The sequence below is a fragment of the Stomoxys calcitrans genome, chromosome 5 (assembly GCF_963082655.1).
Source record: "Stomoxys calcitrans chromosome 5, idStoCalc2.1, whole genome shotgun sequence".
NCBI classification, from domain to species: domain Eukaryota; kingdom Metazoa; phylum Arthropoda; class Insecta; order Diptera; family Muscidae; genus Stomoxys; species Stomoxys calcitrans.
In genome coordinates, this window is record NC_081556.1 from 9,388,467 (window position 1) to 9,407,458 (window position 18,992).

Sequence of the window (18,992 nt, forward strand, 5' to 3'; positions counted from 1 at the left end):
CTAGTAGAGCTATAAAATGCAGAAATAGTAACAGCTTCAAGGGACACTTTCATGATGACAATTTTTTATTGTTTATCAAAAATTATTTATTTTGTTGGAATTATAGTAAAGAAGAAGTAATCTGAATATTAGACGAGTATGTAAAATGTATGAAAATTTTCTTTTATTTTTAAAAATTAAAATTGAGTAAAATTTGTATTTTTCTCTATGAAAAAAAAATTAAAGATTGTTGTCATTTCGAATCTATATTTTTGTAACCATATTTGGTTATTCATTATAATCTCAAATTTTTAACAATATATTTGTATAAATATTTAAAGGATTTTTGAATAAATTTTTATAAAACAATTTTAAATGTCAATTTACAAATTTGAAATTCTATACTTTTCTTCATTTCTTTTCTTTATAAGTGTGATTTATGTATTAAAAATATCAAGCATGTATCATCATTGAAGAAAAAAATGTTTAATGTTTATATTAGAAAAGGGATTGGAAAAAATTATATAAAATTTATGTGCTGTGTTGTGATGGTTGACCATTTTATTTAATACTTTTTAGGTTTGTTCGGCTCGAGGTCATGAAAACAATTGTTAAAAAACTAATGTTGTTGTTTTTGAAAATTGTGTTATTATTTAAAAATCCAATATTTCGAAAACCACCGTTTTTCTTCCTCAGGGAATTTCAATTATTCTTAACAATATCAAAGGACTTTCTTTTAACAATGTATAAGCATAAGTTTTACATTGTTAAAAGAAAGTTATTTGATATTGTTAAGAATAATTGAAATTCCCTGAGAAAGAAAACCGGTGGTTTTCGAAATATTGGATTTTTCAATAATAACACAATTTTCAAAAACAACAACATCAGTGTTTTAACAATTGTTTTCATGACCTCGAGCCGAACAAACCAAAAAAGTATATAAAATTTCTTTAAAAACTGCAAACTCTATTACAACCTTGCTCTTATTTTCCTACTTCAAAAAATTTATTTGAAGTATTATGTAAAAAAAATTGTATTGACGAAATTAAAACTCTACTTTAACCCTGTTTTGATTTTACTTCTTCCACATTTATAAAAAGTGGTCTATTTTATGTTTTTTTATGTTAAATTTAATTGAAGAACGGACAAAATTTCCCAGTCCAAAAGTTGGAAATTATAAAAAAAATCTTCCAAGAGTTTTGAAATCCAAACCAACTTTTACCCTTTCTCGAAATAACTCTCTCCAATTCTGTTAAGTCAAGTTAAGTGTGATTGCCATGTAAATGATGATTAAAAAAGTTTCATTAAATCGAAGAATTTGTTTTTGTTGATAAGTTTGAAAATTTGATTTTTAATCGTTAAATGTCAAGTTTTAATTTCTAAAAAATAATTTTCAAAAAAAAATTTTTTCGATTTCAGTAAACCTGATTCTGATTCATATGTATTTGTTTTTTCTTATAAAAAGTGATATTTTTATTATACATATAAAATAATTTATTCATATTTTATTTATTATTTTTTTTATTTAAATAAACAAATTGGCGCTTATGTTATTTATTACCAAAAACATATAACAATAAATGCAATACATACATACATATACGAGCATATATTTTTTTCATATTTATAACTATGATTCCTAAACAACTATTTAGAATAAACGTATATAGGCACACCTATACACTGGTATAAATTCACACATACATGCATTAACTTCTCATTACTGCAGAAATAAGCAAAAAATCAAACTCTATTGGGCTATTTACCTCTTAATTCGAAAACAAAAGCCAAAATAAAATTAAAATGAAAAACAAAAGACAAAACAAAATACCTTAAATCAGAATAAAACAAAAACTTTTGATAATACCATTCCATACAATAAAATAGAAATTTTTTAAGTGATTATCGGGGACACGAAAACAAATATTACCAAAAAAAAAAAACAACAAAAACAAAAAACAATTAATGTGACACATTGTTAAAAATCCATTAACGAGCAACTTATATAATGCTAGTATTTACATACATACCTACATATATATTTATAATTATGTTATAGTGTAAGAAATCATGCTAGGGGACAAGACAGAAGACACACAAATTTATTAAAAATAAATTACGTATATACATAATATATACTTTCAATAAAAAGAAAAATAAAAACAATTATTATTTTAAATAAAATGTATATGTTTTAAAAATAAAACAAAACAAAAGACAAAATATTATTTTATATGTCATATTATTTTTTATATGCCATTCAGAAATCTTGGCGCGGTGCCGTGGAATGATCATTTTTTTCCTCTGGTGAAATGAGCAAATTGCAAGTAATCAAACAGATACCTCGGCCGCATAATATATATGAGTTTGTGAGGAAATGTTAGAACTTTGATTTTTTAAAGGTAGGTTATCAAAAGTAGGTTAGGTTAGGTTGAAAAGAGGGTGCAGATATTAATCCGCCCATGCCACTATGGACACCTAAGCCAGTAATCGGCTTGTTGTGGGCTCTTAAAACTATAAAGTAACCTCTTAAAAGAAATTTTTAAGTTAGGAATTCCGTGCTACTTTCAAAATCCTTAATTGTTTTCAATGCCACTCCCCTAAGTTGGTTCATGTCTGGTATTGTGTCTCCACCTAAGTGCCGGTGTCTGTTGGACGCGAAAACCGGGCAATATCAAAGGAAATGCTCCAACGTCTCATCACCCTCCCCGCATGCCCTACACTTGCTATCACTTGCCGTACCGATTTTACATAAGTGAGCTCGTAGTCCTATGTGTCCCGTTATGATACCAATAGCTATAATGACCTCCTTCTTGCTTCCTTTCAGTAATAGCCTCGTCTTCTCACGATCTGGATCCCCCCATAAGATTTTCACCGTCCTACCGACCGTTTCGTCCGGATCTCCGCCTGCAGGACCGTATTATGGTCAGGCAATCTAAAACAGATGTCAGTCCCTGGGTTTTCAATGTACACCCCCAGGCCACTCTGTCCTCTAGCTTTGATCCCTCAAAAGTAACTTCGTATAGTTTTTTTGAATACTGGGATGTGCTCTCTTGCCGCCGCAGGCGGTAAACGTATCTTACGATGGCATTGTAAGCCACATTTAATCGATGATGACTTTTTTTGTCGCAAGATGCAAATATTTCGCATACATAAAGTAATTGCGGAACTAGGTAAGTTTTGTGTTAATAGCGCTCTGATATGTAGAGGTGTAAAAGATTGGCTTCCATAAAGTATTCTGAGCATTCCAAACATTTTCCATGTAGCGATTTTTATGTGGTCGTGCCATGTAAGGCGATCATTGAAAATTACTTCAAAATTGTTTACATCTATGACAACAGTGATTAATTGGTTATTCAATACGATGCAATGATCAATTAGGGACTGGTCGAGTTTTGATTTGCTTATTATAAGACATTTTGTCTTCAAAGGGTCTAGGATTAAACCATTTTTGTTCGCGCATACATGAACATTAAGCAAGTCCTCGTTCAGCAAGGCAATACTAGATTGTATATCAGACTAGCTGGCGCTCCGCTGCGCCTTCTTTAACTCTCTAATATCTATTTAGGGTGGGGACACTTCGCCCTGAATGTGGATATCGTGCTACTGTAGCCTATGTCCGCCTTTGACGCTGAACGCCTGCGTTCGAATCATGGCGGAACTTCGGACAAAATTTAAAGAGGTGGTTATCCCCTCTTAATGCTGGCGACTTTTGCGAGGTACCATACCATGCATGGTCATGTAAAAAATTCTCCCAAAGAGGTGTCGTACTGCGGCACACCGTACGGACTCGGCTATAAAAAAGGCTCCTTATCGTTGATAAACTCAACTTGAATCGGAAAGCGCTCATTGATGTATGAAAAGTTTGCCCCTGCTCGGTTCCTGGGCAAATTTTTACTCTGCTCCCAAATGCCTTTCATTTGAGCCCCATATTACTGTATTGGTAAATATTTCGGGTTTAGGGGGAATTTCGGGATGATCATTTGGCCATCAAAGTAAATATAAGATTGCTCTACTTTCAGAAACATTTCCCATATGAGTCCCATAATAGCATGATCGGTAAATAACCCCATGGTCTTTGTCCCGAAAATCAATCAATTTCCACCCCGAGTGATCCAACAGAATTAGAAATGTAATGTCTCCGGAGTCGATATTAGTCCTGATATTTTCTGATACATCTATTAGAGCTGTGATACAGCTGTGGTTAGATCTGAATCCTGACTGACGGTCAAACAGAAAGTGTTGGTCATGAATATTATAGGTTATCTGCTTGTGGATAATTTTCTCAAACACTTTAGATAAGAAAGGTAATATCGCTATTGGCCTATGTTCTTTATTAGGTTTCACAGTAGGAATAATCTTAGCGTGTTTCCATATATTAGGGAACGTGCTTGTTGTTATTATTGTATTGAAGATGTATGTAACATGTGAAAGAAAGAATGGTAAGTGAAGCTTAAAGAATTTTGGGTCAGATCCCACAGCATTGGATTTGACGCCAAGACAGGAGGAAAGGACTTCAGATGGTGAAACACAGTTAAGTTCGAACATGTTGGTAGGCTCAACGTACATATGTGCTACGGCTTGTTGGTTGTGTTAAACGTGCGGCAGATATTGTAGGACTAGAGTTCTGCAAATTGTTGATTCAGTGCGTCAATATCAATTCCAGTATCGAGTGTTTGTTTTATGGATTTTCCTATATCGATTTCCCGTATAATTTGCCATTTAGTGGACGATACTTAAAATATTCATCAATTGTTTTATAAAGAGGTGGACATTTTTAGTTCATTTTAGGGATCGTTTCTTTTAGTTCCATTCCACAAGAGGAACTAGTTCCTTTATCATTTTTGACCTCATGTTTTGTTTCCTTCAAACAAATCAGATTTTTATACCCACCACCATAGGATGGGGGTGTACTAATCTAGTCATTCTGTTTGTAACACCACGAAATATTCGTCTAAGAACCCATTAACTACAATATATATATTCTAGACCGTCTGGATGTCCTGAGCCGATTTAGTCATGTCAGTCCGTCTGTCGAAATCACGACATCGGTCGAATGCGTAAAACTAGCCGCTTGAAATTTTGCACAGATACTTAAAATTGATGTAGGTCGTTGGGGATTGCAAATGGATCATATCGGGTTTGACGAAGTCAACCGAAATATCGGAAATAAATTAAAACAACACCCTAAAACACTTTGTTTTGTCTGAACTGCAGTCGAAATCATTACGTAAGTCATAAAAATACCAAAAGGTCAACTATACGCCAAGAAATTAGAAATTTTATTTCTACAAAAAATGAAAAAAATTTATTTTTTATATCTAAATTTAATTCTTATAGAAATTTTGCCAACGCGTATTTTTTTTTTAAGTTTGTCAACATACACTTTGTTACACTTTGATATACCACCAAGCAGATTAATAAATCTTCTCAACCCACATGCAGAGAATCTTCCCGAAGTGTCACAATCAGCATCATCTCACTTCCTTTCTCTCTCTCCCTCTCTCTCTGTGATTCTCACTTTGATGTCAGCAGTCGTTATGGAAGGTTACTTGCCTTATCAGTGAAATATTTTCTATATTCAATTGATCTTTGAGGTTACAGCCAAGCCAGCGAAAAACAGCAAAAGATCGAAGGCAAATTGAATTTTGTGATTATATGTTCAATTGCAGACAACAAAACAAACAAAGCAATTGAAGACAATTCAATTAAAAAATTAGAATATGGCACAAAGGCGGTCAAATACAGTGCGAATAACTACAGCTTGCATTTGCCAAATGGAAACATTTTAATTGAAAAGTTATACAAAGGCCAACAATAACGTAAAGATAATGTGTAGTCACATTGTCGATTTGAATACAATGTAATCTGGCTTATCATTGTTTAAAATGGTGTTGCAAATTTATGGAATTATTACTATCTTGACGTGATTTTACTCTCTCCTCTCTTTGAGAGTGGCTTAGATTTTGCATTTTTATTCAATAGAAAAATTTCTAAACATTTTTATTCGTATAGGTTAGGTTAGGTTGAAAAGAGGGTCATCATTTTAAAAATTTTGACAAAAATTTTTTTTCAATAAAAATTTTTGTCAAAAATTTATTTCTACAAGAAAAATGGTGTCAAATTTTTTTTGTTTAAATAGGAAATTTTGTAATTTTTTTTTTTGAGATTCCACTGCAGTATATTGTCCGGCTTTAGACCATTGTTCAATGCTTTCCATTCAAAGAATAGTATAGAAAAAAACATTTAAAAGTCGGCAAAGAGTGTGTTGTTGCTAGAAGCACTTGACTGGCCTCCCGTATCGCGATTTCATTTTCGACCAAGAAAAATCATCAGCAGGAGATGTCAAGTGGATCATACAACCATTCCAATAAGAGTAAGTTGTAAAGCACACATCTGAATTTGAACAGGGATCTTTAAGTCGACTTGTTTCATAAGCGTAATAGAAAACAAATTAAATTTTACTTCTATTATTCAAATCCAACTTATCCAACGATGCTAATAGCAACAAACAAAGACATCTTTTGCAAAACTCTTTTGTTCTTTGCACGGCGATCGCCCAACGGTTGATTCTGACAGTGCTGTCTTTGTGTATAGGCAGATTCCACACAACTCTCTGGTGAATATCTTATTCACGACCCTCGTCCTGATAATCCGATCACGCTACCAACCCGGCTCATTCGTATAAAAAATTTTATTTCTAAAGAAAATTTTGTCAAAAAAATTTTTATAGAAAATTCTGTCAACATTTTATTATACCCTCCACCATAGGATGGGGGTATACTAATTCGTCATTCCGTTTGTAACACATCGAAATATTAATCTGAGACCCAACAAAGTATATATATTCTTTATCGTCTTGACATTCTTAGTCGATCTACCCATGTCCGTCCGTCTGTCTGTCTGTCCGATCGAAAGCACGCTAACTTTCAAAGAAAAAAACTTTTTTTAGTGTAGGTCAGTTGGGATAAATGGGCCAAATCGGTCCATGTTTTGGTATAGCTGACATATAAACCGACATCCAATCTGGACTTTTTTATCCTCTAGAGGGCGCCATTCTTATCCGATTTTGCATCAATTGTTATATATAGACTTTCAACAACTCTGCTTAGTATTGTAAAAATCGGTTCATAACCTAATATAGTTCCCATATAAACCGATCTCGGATCTTGACTTCTTGAGCCCCTAGAGGGCGCAATTATTATAAGCATCTAGTGTTTTATTTTGACTTCCAACAAACTTTGTCATGTATGCTTCAAATCGGTTCATAACCCGATATAGCTGCCATATAAACCGGTTTCAGATCTTGACTTTTTGAGCCCCTAAAGGACGCAATTATTATCCAAATTGGCTAAAATTTTGCATGAAGTATTCTGTTCTTATAGCTCCTATATAAACCAATCTCCCGATTATGTTTCTTGAGCCACTAAAGGGAGCAATTCTTATCCGATTTGGCTGAAATTTTGCACAACGACTTTTTGCATGACTTTAAACATCGGTGTTAAATATGGTCTGAATTGGTCCATAACCTGATATAGCTCCTCAATTTTATTTCCTGAGCCACTATAGAGCCCATTCTTATCTGATTTTGCTAAAATATTGCACAATGAATTCCACTTTGGTCTCCAACAGCCAAAAAGCATAGCAATTCTAATCCTTCGCATAGCATAGCAATTCTATCCTTCACTTGTCTATAAAGAGGTATCGGCCAAAGAACTTGACAAATGTGATTCATGGTGGAGGGTATATAAGATTCGCCCAGACCGAATTTAGAACGCTTGTACTTGTTTTTATATAAATTTGATCACAAATTTATTTCTTTAGAAACCTTTGCCATAATTTTATTTCTCACACTTTCATTTCTTAGGACATTTTGCCAATTATTTTCAGAAAATTTTGTCAAAATTTTATTTCTAAAGAAAATTTTCTCAAATTTAGAAAATTTTATTTCTTTCGAAAATTTTCTCAATGTTTTATTTCTATGGAATTTTTTATTCTTATCTTATTCTTATCTTTTATTTTGTTTCTATAGAAAATTTTGTCAAAATTTTATTTCTATAGAAATATTTTTTCAAAATTTTGTTTCTATAGAAAATTTTTTAAAAATTTATTTTTAAAGAAAATTTTTTCAAAATTTTCTTTTATTTTGTTTCTCTAGAAAATTTTTTTTCAAAATGTTGTTTGTATAGAGATTTTTTTTAATTTTATTTCTTTGGAAAATTTTGTTAAAATTTTATTTTTATAGAAAATTTTCTCAAAATTTTATTTTTTAAAAAATTTGCCCCAAATTTTATTTCTGTGGAAAATTTTGTCAAAATTTTATTTCATTAGAAAATGTTCTCAAAATTTAAGGCAAAAAAATTTCTTAAGATTTTGAGTCACAGAAAATTTTTTCAAATTTTATTCTATAGAAAATTTTTTCAAAAATTTAATTCTTAAATAATGAAAGTTACTTGCAATACCCAGTTATGTCCTTTTAGCTCAAACAAAAGCAATTTTTGACGATATCTCTCTATCCTATCCTATGTCATTCCCTCCTTTTTTTATATTTTCCTAGTGTTTATAAATATTAAATTTTTCTTCCATTTCATTGAAAGATTAGTTTGAAATCTCTTCCTTCCGTTGTTTCTCTGCCGTTCGTTTTTATTTCCCGAGATACAGATCTGTTGCTTACGTTCCATCTCAGAACATTGTCTTTCACAACATTTCACTGATGAAGCTGAAAAATAAAAACTAGAATTTCGAATCAGTCATCTCGTGTGCGTTACTCGAACAACTTCTATGGTTTAGCGGTTCGGATTTTATTCAAGGAGCAAAACAAAACAAAAAACCCAAAGACGGCAAAAAGTAAAATAAAAAAAACAATTATTATAATTGAAAACCTCGTAAAAGGTTGATGGCTTTTCTTTCCAAAGATCGGATGCCTCCGTGCTCATTATAAGCCAAAGCGGTAGCATCAATTCCTTGGTGATAATAGCTTCAACTGATAAGTAGCATCTGAGACAACGCATACCAACATATGCTTATAAGAAAAAATAAAAAAAAAAATATTTTATGTGTGCCGCCACTATCATTTTTTGAAAACCAATAAAAATCAACAAAGAAGAATTAACATTAAAAAAAAACTTTTTTTTTAGATTAAAAAAAAATATTAAAGCAAAATCATCACCAGAAAGCAGACATAGTTTGAAACTGAAATTTTAATTAAAATGCTGCCTCGTTCAGCTACACTCTGCTGCTTGTGGCTAATCATCGGGCTGACACTTGTTCGCGGATGCACTAGAGCTCCAACACATCTACCACATGGCAGACGGACACGAGGTGATAATGGATACAAACTAATTGTGGCTGATGGCCCCAATGGCTATGTGCCTGGAAAAGCCTACAACAGTAAGTATTGTACATAAATATGCATCTGCATAGACAATAACCTAATCCAGACCTACACTACCATTGCTATGTGGGAGTAGTAGGCAATTATGGATGGTGTCAAGTGTTGGAGAAAAAAAAAACAATAATTCATAAAATGGCCAGTCTTTAATTAAACCTTGTCACTAAAATGTCTCAAGTTTATTGTCAGTTGAATGAAAATTAAGCAAAAACAAAAAAAACAACAGTAAAGTGGAATAGAAAACTCCTTTAACCAATTATAGCCGTAACCCCGGTTATCGTTGGGTCATTTTAAAACGTTAAAAAGTTACTATCGATAGAAAAAAATTTAAAAAATTTTCTATAGAAATAAATGTTTTGGCGAAAATTTTCTATAGAAATAAAATGTTGACAAAAATTGTCTATAGAAATAAAAACTTAACGCCAAGCCCTTTACCAGCGTTATCGTTGGGACATTCTAATAGGTTAGAAAGGCTTTCTAAAGAAATAAAATTTTTAACAGAAATACATTTTTTACAAAATTTTTCGAAAAAATAAAACTTTACCAAAAAACATCTATAGAATAAAATTTCAAACAAAATTTTCTATAGAATACTTTTTTAACGAAATTTTTCTATAGAATAAATTTTTGACAAAATTTTCTTTAGAAATAAATAATGGACACACAGAGCAACAGCGGAGCCCTTGCCGTTGTCTAGCGTTCGAAGCCATCAATAGAACTTCCAACAGATGCACAGAATCATGTGCACCATGGATGTAGTGTAATTGTCGCAGACAAAAAATCTGTCATTACACGAAAACACATGCATTGGGAAAAATACATCTAATCGACGGGGTTGTCGAGCGTGGTTAATATGGTAATGGTATCATAGATGCGTATTCGCTGTTAATACGATTCAAATACAACATACCAACGCACGGCCCTTGAAGCCATCGCACCTAATATGGTTGAAAAGTCTTCTAACCAAAGACGAAACGCTTCCCATAGTAGTTGGTGTGTGTTGCTATCTTTGGCTTTCCTTTTCCATTTGCATCTCCGATCATTGAGCTCGTTTTGAAAGTTTGTTTCTCTTTCGAGACAAAAATTGAAAAATCTAATGATCTTCGCCCTAACAGGCAAAAAAACTTGAAAAATTAGAAATTTGGAAGAGCCCGGCCAGGATTTGAACCTGGGCACACGGAGCAACAGCGAGAGCCATCGCCGTTGTCTTAGCGTTCGAATCCATGAATACAACTTCCAACAGATGCACAAAATCATGTGTAGTACGGAAGAAGTGTAATTTGTCACAGAAAGAATGTCTGTCATTACACAAAAACACATGCATTGGGAAAAATACAGCTAATCGACAGGGTTGACGAGCGTGGTTAATGTAGTGTTTCTATCATGGATGGGTTTTCGCAATAAATTCGGTATAAGTACAACAAACCAACGTACGGTCCTTCAAGCCATCACACCTAATAAGGTTGAAAAAGCCTTCTACCCAAGGACAAAACGCGTCCCATAGTGGTTAGTGTGTGTTGATATCTCTGGCTTTCCATTTTCCATTTGCAAAACAAAATCTCCGATGATTGAGCTCGCCTCGAAAGAGAAACAAACAAGTAATGTCAAATAAAATTTTGACATAATTTTCTATAGAAATAGAAATTTGACATATGTAATTTCCTATAGAAATAAAATTTTTAAAAAAATTTCTATGGAGATACAATTTTTACAAAATTTTCTATAGAAATAAAGTTTTCACATTTTTTATAGAAATACAATCAAATATCATCTGGCTGGTGACCATTTATATCTATTACAAATAGAACAAGTAAAAAGGCATTAAGTTCGGTATATGTGTAAACCACCTTTCCTCCTAATCCGGTGCAAAATGCATAATTCATGCCCCCATAGCAGCTTTATCGAAATATAATCCGATTTGACCAAATTCGACACGGATATTGAGTGGTCTATTAAGTACAAGTCATTGTTCAATTTTGTAGAACCAAATATTGGTCTTTTTGGTAACCATATCCAAATATAGACTGATCTGAACCATATACGACACGGATGTCGAAAAGCCTAACATAAGTCACTGTGTCAAATTTCATCGAAATCGGATCATAAATGTGCCTTTTATGGGGCCAAGACTTGAAATCGAGAGATCAGTTTATATGGCAGCTATATCAAAATCTGAACCGATCTGGGCCAAATTTAAGAAGGGTCTAACACAACTCACCGTCCCAAATGTCGGCGAAATCGGACAATCGGACAATAAATGGGCCAAAACCTTATATCGAGCGATCGGTCTATATGGCAGCTATATCCATATCTGGACCGATCTTGACCAAATTGCAGAATGTTGTCGAAGAACTTAACGTAACTCACTGTTCCAAATTTCGGTAAAATGGGACAATAAATACGCCTTTTATGGGCCCAAAACCTTATATCGAGAGATCGGTCTATATGGCAGCTATATCCATATCTGTACCGATCTGGACCAAATTGCAGAATGTTGTCGAAGAACTTAACGTAACTCACTGTTCCAAATTTCGGTAAAATGGGACAATAAATACGCCTTTTATGGGCCCAAAACCTTATATCGAGAGATCGGTCTATATGGCAGCTATATTCAAATCTGGACCGATCTGAGCCAAATTAAAGAAGAATGTTGAAGGGCCTTACGCAACTCACTGTCCCAAACTTCGGCGAAATCGGACAATAAATGCGCCTTTTATAGGCCCAAGACCTTAAATCGAGAGATCGGTCTATATGGCAGCTATATCCAAACCTGGAGCGATCTGAACCAAATTGGAGAAGGATGTCGATGTCGACTCACTGTCCCAAATTTCAGCAAAATCTGATAATAAATGTGGGTTTTATGGGCCTAAAACCCTAAATCGGCGGATCGGTCTATATGGGGGCTATACCAAGATATAGTCCCATACAGCCCATCTTCGAACTTAACCTGCTTATGAACAATAAAAGAATCTGTGTAAAGTTTCAGCTCAATATCTTTATTTTTAAGGACTAAACTAGTGATGACTAGTGTGATTTCAACAGACGGACGGACATGGCTAGATCGTCTTAGATTTTTACGCTGATCAAGAATATATATACTTTATAGGGCCGGAAATGAATGGATGAAACGGAATGACAAAATGAATATGCCCCCATCCTTTGGTGGTGGGTATAAAAACAAAAAACACTTTTTTTCTAAGTAAGACAAAACATGAGTTTTGCTTTGTAGTAGGATTTAATTGGTCAAAAAGTTTATATCTTCTAGGATGAAACTATGCTCTTAAGAGTAGTTTCCTTTTGTAAAAGTTTTCATTTTTGAAGAAAATTTTGTCAAAATTTCTAGACAAAATTTTCTTAAGAAATAAAATTTTGACAAAAATTTTCCAGGAATAAAATTTTGACTTAAATTTTCTAAAAATAAAATTTTGAACACTTTTTATGAAAGTAAAATTTGTACTCGGTTTGTTGGAATACAATTATTATGGAAATACAGTTTTAAAAAAATGTTCCATAGAAATAAAATTTGACAAAATTTCTATAGATATAAAATTTTGACAAATATAAAAAATTATGAAATTTTCTTCAGAAATAAAATTTTTAAGAGTTTCTTCAAAAAGAAGACGACGGTGGGCCCATTGAATGCATCACGTTTCCTCAATAAGACAATTTCGATATATGGCTAGATCAAATACTTAGGTGTGATCTTGGACAGGAAACTGAATTGGAAGTGTCACATTCAGGAGCGTACTGAGAAGGCTCACAGATGTTGGGCACTATGTTGGCCCGTCTACTCGAAATTGGGCCTGAATCCGAGGATAGTCGACTGGCTCTAAAGGAGCGTGATTAAACCAAAACTTACATACGCCTCAGTAGTTTGATGGACTGCTATGACGAAAAAGTGCAACAAAAGGACCATACAACAGGTTAAGAGAACTTTTTGTCTTGGCATAGGCGGATTGATAAGGACCACGCCAACTAGGGCACTGAAGACTATTCTTGATATCCGACCCATTGACAAATTTTCGATTAAAAAATAATTGATTCAATTATTTTTTTAATTAAATCTTAAAAAATGTTCAAATATGGTGTTTAAGTAAATTCAATCAAAGGCTTTTTTGACCCTTACAATATAAAGGGAAGGAGATTTCAAAGACCCATACGTCCCACATTTCGACAAATCTATAGCAGTGCCATGACAGCCGGTTCTACGTGCCAGATTAACCCGATGGAGTCCTTCTTCGGCCAAGGGCTGCTATGACAACGACAAATCTATAGGGTACCAAATATAGAAATTAATTGGAATCTTCAAGAAATTTCAATCTATTTGTCTTTGGATCAATTAAAAAATTAATTGAAAATTTCAATAATTTTTTTATTTGGATCAATTAAAAACTTAATTCAAAATTTCTAAAATATCATCATTTTTTAATTGAATATAATTTTTTTATTGAAAAAAAGTGGTATTCGATATTATCATTTTCATGATTGAAGCCGTTTCAATTAAAAAATTAATTGGATTAATTAATTTTGTGATTTAAGCAGTTTCAGTTAAAAAATTAGTTCGATCAATTCATTTTGTGATTGAAACCGATTTTTATTTTTTTCTGTGTACTTATGCTTATGTGGCATGATTAGTGTTTGTCAAAAACAAACAATTTAAAAAAATTATGAAAATTATTATCCAGGAACGAAATTAAATATAAGCAACATCAAAATATCTTTTTGTCATAATAAATAGGCCTTATCATCGTTATAAAAGCAACACCGCATTTATGTTGTGTTGATGTGGTGTTGCCATTCTCGTCCTACATTCTCTCATAACACCGCCATGGACAAAGACTATGTATGTTAAAGGCGGTGGTACACGAAGCATGAAAATTAATATGCGAGTATTCAAATGATCGCCACTCATATCAGTGTGCTGAGCATAATACCGCATCTGTTGCGGTGGCGACTCATACTAACACCGCAATTTTTATGGGTATACCACCAATCAGAAAAATACCACCACTTGCAGTTCTATGGACAACATACCGAACTTAAACCAACTTAGGGAATTTGAATAAAAGAGGATTAAGTGAAGAGAGTGCAATACCTAACATAGACTTATCGAGGTTTCTTTATTTGAAACTGTAGAGCTCACTTTGAGCCTATCACTAGCTTAGATACATTGCCACAGAGGCATATGGCAGGTTAAACCAAACCCTAGAAACTCTTGTTTAGCCTAAACAAACCTGATCTACTGCACCTGAAAACCCATTTCTTTTCAGTTCTTCTGCTGGGATCACGTACTCATACAAAAGTTCAACATTTTACCCATTTCTCTATCACTGCCGAGGCACATATCGGAGGAAGACGTCCCATACCAGCAAATCCTCAACGTGTTGGTCGTTTCCAATTGTTTAGTGACTCCTTGACCAAATTCAGTGATCGTTGTGTCAACACCGTAGCAGAAGCTGATGATTTGCCAAAGACTGAAATTCAAGTAATGTGGGTAGCTCCAGAAGCTGGTTCGGGATGTGTAGCGCTGTCAGCTATGGTCTATGAAGGCCCCAGAGCATGGTATTCCGATGATGGTCAACTAACGCAAATTATATGTGAGAAGAAACCCGATCATACCACTGTGCAAAAGGAATGTTGTGCTTGCGATGAGGCCAAGTATAGCGTAAGTAAAAAAAATGGTATTTCAAACTGTCCATCAGCACAAAAAGATGTTTTTTTTTAGTTCATTTTCGAAGGCATTTGGTCCAACGAAACCCATCCCAAAGATTACCCCTTTGCTGTTTGGCTTACACATTTCTCCGATATTATTGGTGCCTCTCACGAGACTAACTTCTCCTTTTGGGGTGAAAATCACATATCTACCGATGGTTTCAAGTCTTTGGCTGAATTTGGCTCACCCACTGCTTTGGAAACTGAACTGAGAGCAAAGGGTCCCAAATTACGTACTCTCATCAAGGCAGCAGGTCTTTGGTATCCCAATGTTAATACAAATACTTCATCGACTTTCCGTGTAGACCGTAGGCATAACAAAGTGTCGATGGTCTCAATGTTTGGCCCTTCGCCCGATTGGGTTGTGGGCATCAGTGGCGTGGATTTATGTACATCCGATTGCTCCTGGAAGGAGTCTATGGATTTCGATTTGTATCCATGGGATGCTGGCACCGACAGCGGTATCACTTATATGTCACCCAATTTGGAAACTCAACCCAGAGAACGCATGCATCGCATAACGGCCATGTACCCAGAAGATCCTCGAGCACCATTTTATAATCCTCAAACTAAGGAAATTACACCTCTGGCAAAATTGTATATAAGGCGTGAGAAAATTATTTCCCGTAGCTGTGATGATGAGTTTTTGCAAGCCTTGCAGTTAGAGGTTTCTGATGACTCCGAAGACCAAGATACACGAGGTAAATACAGGATTTTTGCTACGATATTTGTTCTATCTAAACACCATTCCCAACAGTTGAATGTGCCGTCACCGAATATTCCCCCTGGGCACCCTGCTCTGTGACCTGTGGCAAAGGAATTCGCATGAGAACTCGTCAATATGTGAATCCCGAGAAAGCCGAAATGTACAAATGCTCCAAACAGTTAATATCCAAAGAGATGTGTGTGTCTCCCATTCCGGAATGCAGGTAACCCCTAAGGAATTCTTTAATTTTAATTTTTATGAAATAACATTTTTTATTTTTTGTAAAGTTCTGAACAAGATGAAGATGATGAGGGTGAAAATTTGGCCAATTCAGCTTCTTTGGTCAACGAAAATGGCGATGGTGCAGGTATTTGCCAAACAACTCCTTGGAGTCCCTGGTCAGAGTGTTCTGCCTCCTGTGGCATTGGCATTACCATGCGTACTCGCACTTTTATTAATCACTTGGGCCGCAAACGTTGTCCCCACATCACCATTGTTGAAAAACAGAAATGTATGAGACCCGATTGTACTTTCGAACAAGTCGAATTACCCGATCCCATGTGTCCCACCACTCAATGGAGCGATTGGAGTCCCTGCTCTGCCACCTGCGGCAAAGGAGTAACAATACGAACCCGCGTCTTACTATTGGAGGAGGGAACGGTTAAGGAAGAATGTACCAGGCGCATGGAATTGAATCAACAAAAAGAATGCTCGGTGTCCCAAGATTGCAATATTAACTATGAAATGGCCAAGGGTAAGTCAGAAATAAGAAAATTTTTACTACATATAGTTTCGACAACACACCATTTCCTTTGCAGAAATCTGCGCCAGCCGTTTGGATGGAGGTCCTTGCCGCGGCAATTACATGCGCTATGGCTACAACAAGGATACTGGACATTGCGAATCATTCACCTATGGCGGCTGCCGAGGCAATCGCAATAATTTCTTAACCGAAAATGATTGCATGAACACCTGCAGTCTCATGGTCTCGCCCCAGGCCAGCCAAATAACCACGTCTAGGCCAGCACCCATAATAAATGTGCCTTCATATCGCCCTTACAGCATGGCCAACGATGATTCTGTGCCAGAGGGATGCATTATGTCCGACTGGTCAAATTGGTCCGAGTGCAGTGTACGTTGTGGTCTAGGTTATTCAGAACGTTATCGTTATGTAATTTCAGAGCCTAGAAATGGTGGTCAGCCATGCCCTAAGCGTACGGTCAAGAAACGTCGTTGCACCATGACCGATTGTTAAGTGGGTTGGTTACGTGTTCAAGTAGAGAATGAGAAGATTCACTCTCTCTCTCTCTCTTAAAAAAAGATATATTAAGAAAAGTTATATTGTTAATATATACACTTTGTAATTTGTAATTGCAAAGAATAAAGCTTAAGAAAGTGTTGACAAAATTGCCAGCAAATTTCTATAACAATTTCCGTTAAAATCAAATTTCTTTAAATATTTAGGATAGTAACACAATTTTTGGAACCAATTTTTGAAAGTAAGCTCTTGATAAGTGCAACACGCTCATTTTCCTCACAATGCCTGTACAGAATACCAAAATGTACATTGGGTTAAGCCTAGTGCTGACTTCGACTTTTCGCACGAACAACTGTGAAAATGCATTATAAACCAGTAAGGAAAGACAAAAGTCGGGCGGCGCCGACTTTATAATGCCCTATAAGTAGAAATTGGGAGCTATATCTAATTTTGAACTAATTTTGTTGGACCTCGGCGGATGTTTTCAGCCGGGTTATTAAACAAACCGTATCAAATTTCGAGCGAATATGTTCAAACTGTAATAAATACGGCTAAAAAAATGACAACATTGTTGCAAATTACCCAAAATTTGACGAACATATATATGAGAGCTACATCTAAATCTAAACCGATTTCGACCAAACTTCTTAGATATTGTGGTAGGCGCACGATTGTGCACAATTTTGGCAAAATTTTTTAATAAATGCGTTTGCAGTTGCTCTGTCAACAAATGAGCACTTTATTGCAATATTTCTCAAAATCGGGCGAACATATACATAGGAGCTATATCTGAATCTGAACCGATTTCTAGCAAACGTCTTAGATATTGTGGTAATCGTCGAGGGATGCGTTGTACAAAATTTTGGCAAGATTGGTCAATAAATACGCTTGCAATGGCTCTAGAAGTGAAAATCGGGTGACATACATATATGGCAGCTATATCTAAATCTGAACCGATTTCTATGAAATTCAACAGTAATGTTTAAAGTCATCCTTCCTGCCCGATTTCGAGAGAATCGGTTAACAAATGAGCACTTTATTGCAATTTTTCTCAAAATCGGACGAACATATACATGGGGGCTATATCTGAATCTTAACCAATTTCTAGCAAACTTCTTAGATATTGTGATAATCGTTGGGGAAAGCGTTGTACAAAATTTTGGCATGATTGGTCACTTCTAGAGCCGCTTGCAGTGGCAATCGGGCGATATACTTATATGACAGCTATATCTTATCTCGACCGATTTCTATGAAATTCACCATTAAAGTCATAAGAAAATCCTTTCTGCCAATCGAACGAACATATAAATGGGAGCTGTATCTAAATCTGAACCAATTTCGACCAAACTTTATAGATATTGAAAAAGTTGTCGAGGAAGGCATTGTGCATAATTTTGGCAAAATTGGTCAATAAATGCGCTTGCAGTGGCTCTAAGAGTGAAAATCGGGCGATATATATATATATATATATGAGAGCTATATCTAAATCTGAACCGATTTCTATGAAGTTCATCAGTAATGTTGAGAGTCAAGAGGAAACCATTCCTACCAAATTTCAAGAGAATGGGTTAACAAATGACAATTTTATTGCATTATTACTGAAAATAGGACGAACATATATATGGGAGCTATATCCAAATCTGAACCGATTTTTTCCAATTTCAACAAGCTTTGTCGCTAGGCCGAAAAACATACCTGTACCAAATTTTAAGACGATTGGATGAACATTGCGACCTGTAGTTTAAGCACTAATTAACATGGACAGACGGACGGACATAGATAAATCGAATCAGAAAGTGATTCTGGATCAATCAGTGGGTGTATTTATCAATGCGCCTATCTCTCTTTCTTCTGGGTGTTAAGCACTAAGTTACCACAGTAGTGGTGAAAGGTATACAAACAGTAGCGAAGAAACTGCAAACACATTCCGTAGAAATGGTACTGAG

The 18,992-nt window shown here is 34.8% G+C and overlaps 1 protein-coding gene across 1 annotated transcript; it reads left to right on the top strand.

Moving 5' to 3' along the window:
* Window positions 1–8,721: 8,721 nt before the first annotated feature.
* LOC106090922 (spondin-1) lies at window positions 8,722–17,218 on the top strand. The gene is made up of 7 exons (XM_013257285.2): window positions 8,722–8,826; window positions 9,117–9,369; window positions 14,641–15,035; window positions 15,096–15,783; window positions 15,840–16,011; window positions 16,076–16,542; window positions 16,607–17,218. Exons 2-7 carry the CDS (start codon window positions 9,189–9,191, stop codon window positions 17,041–17,043), a joined length of 2,340 nt encoding a protein of 779 aa, XP_013112739.2. The 5' UTR covers window positions 8,722–8,826; window positions 9,117–9,188; the 3' UTR covers window positions 17,044–17,218.
* Window positions 17,219–18,992: the final 1,774 nt, after the last annotated feature.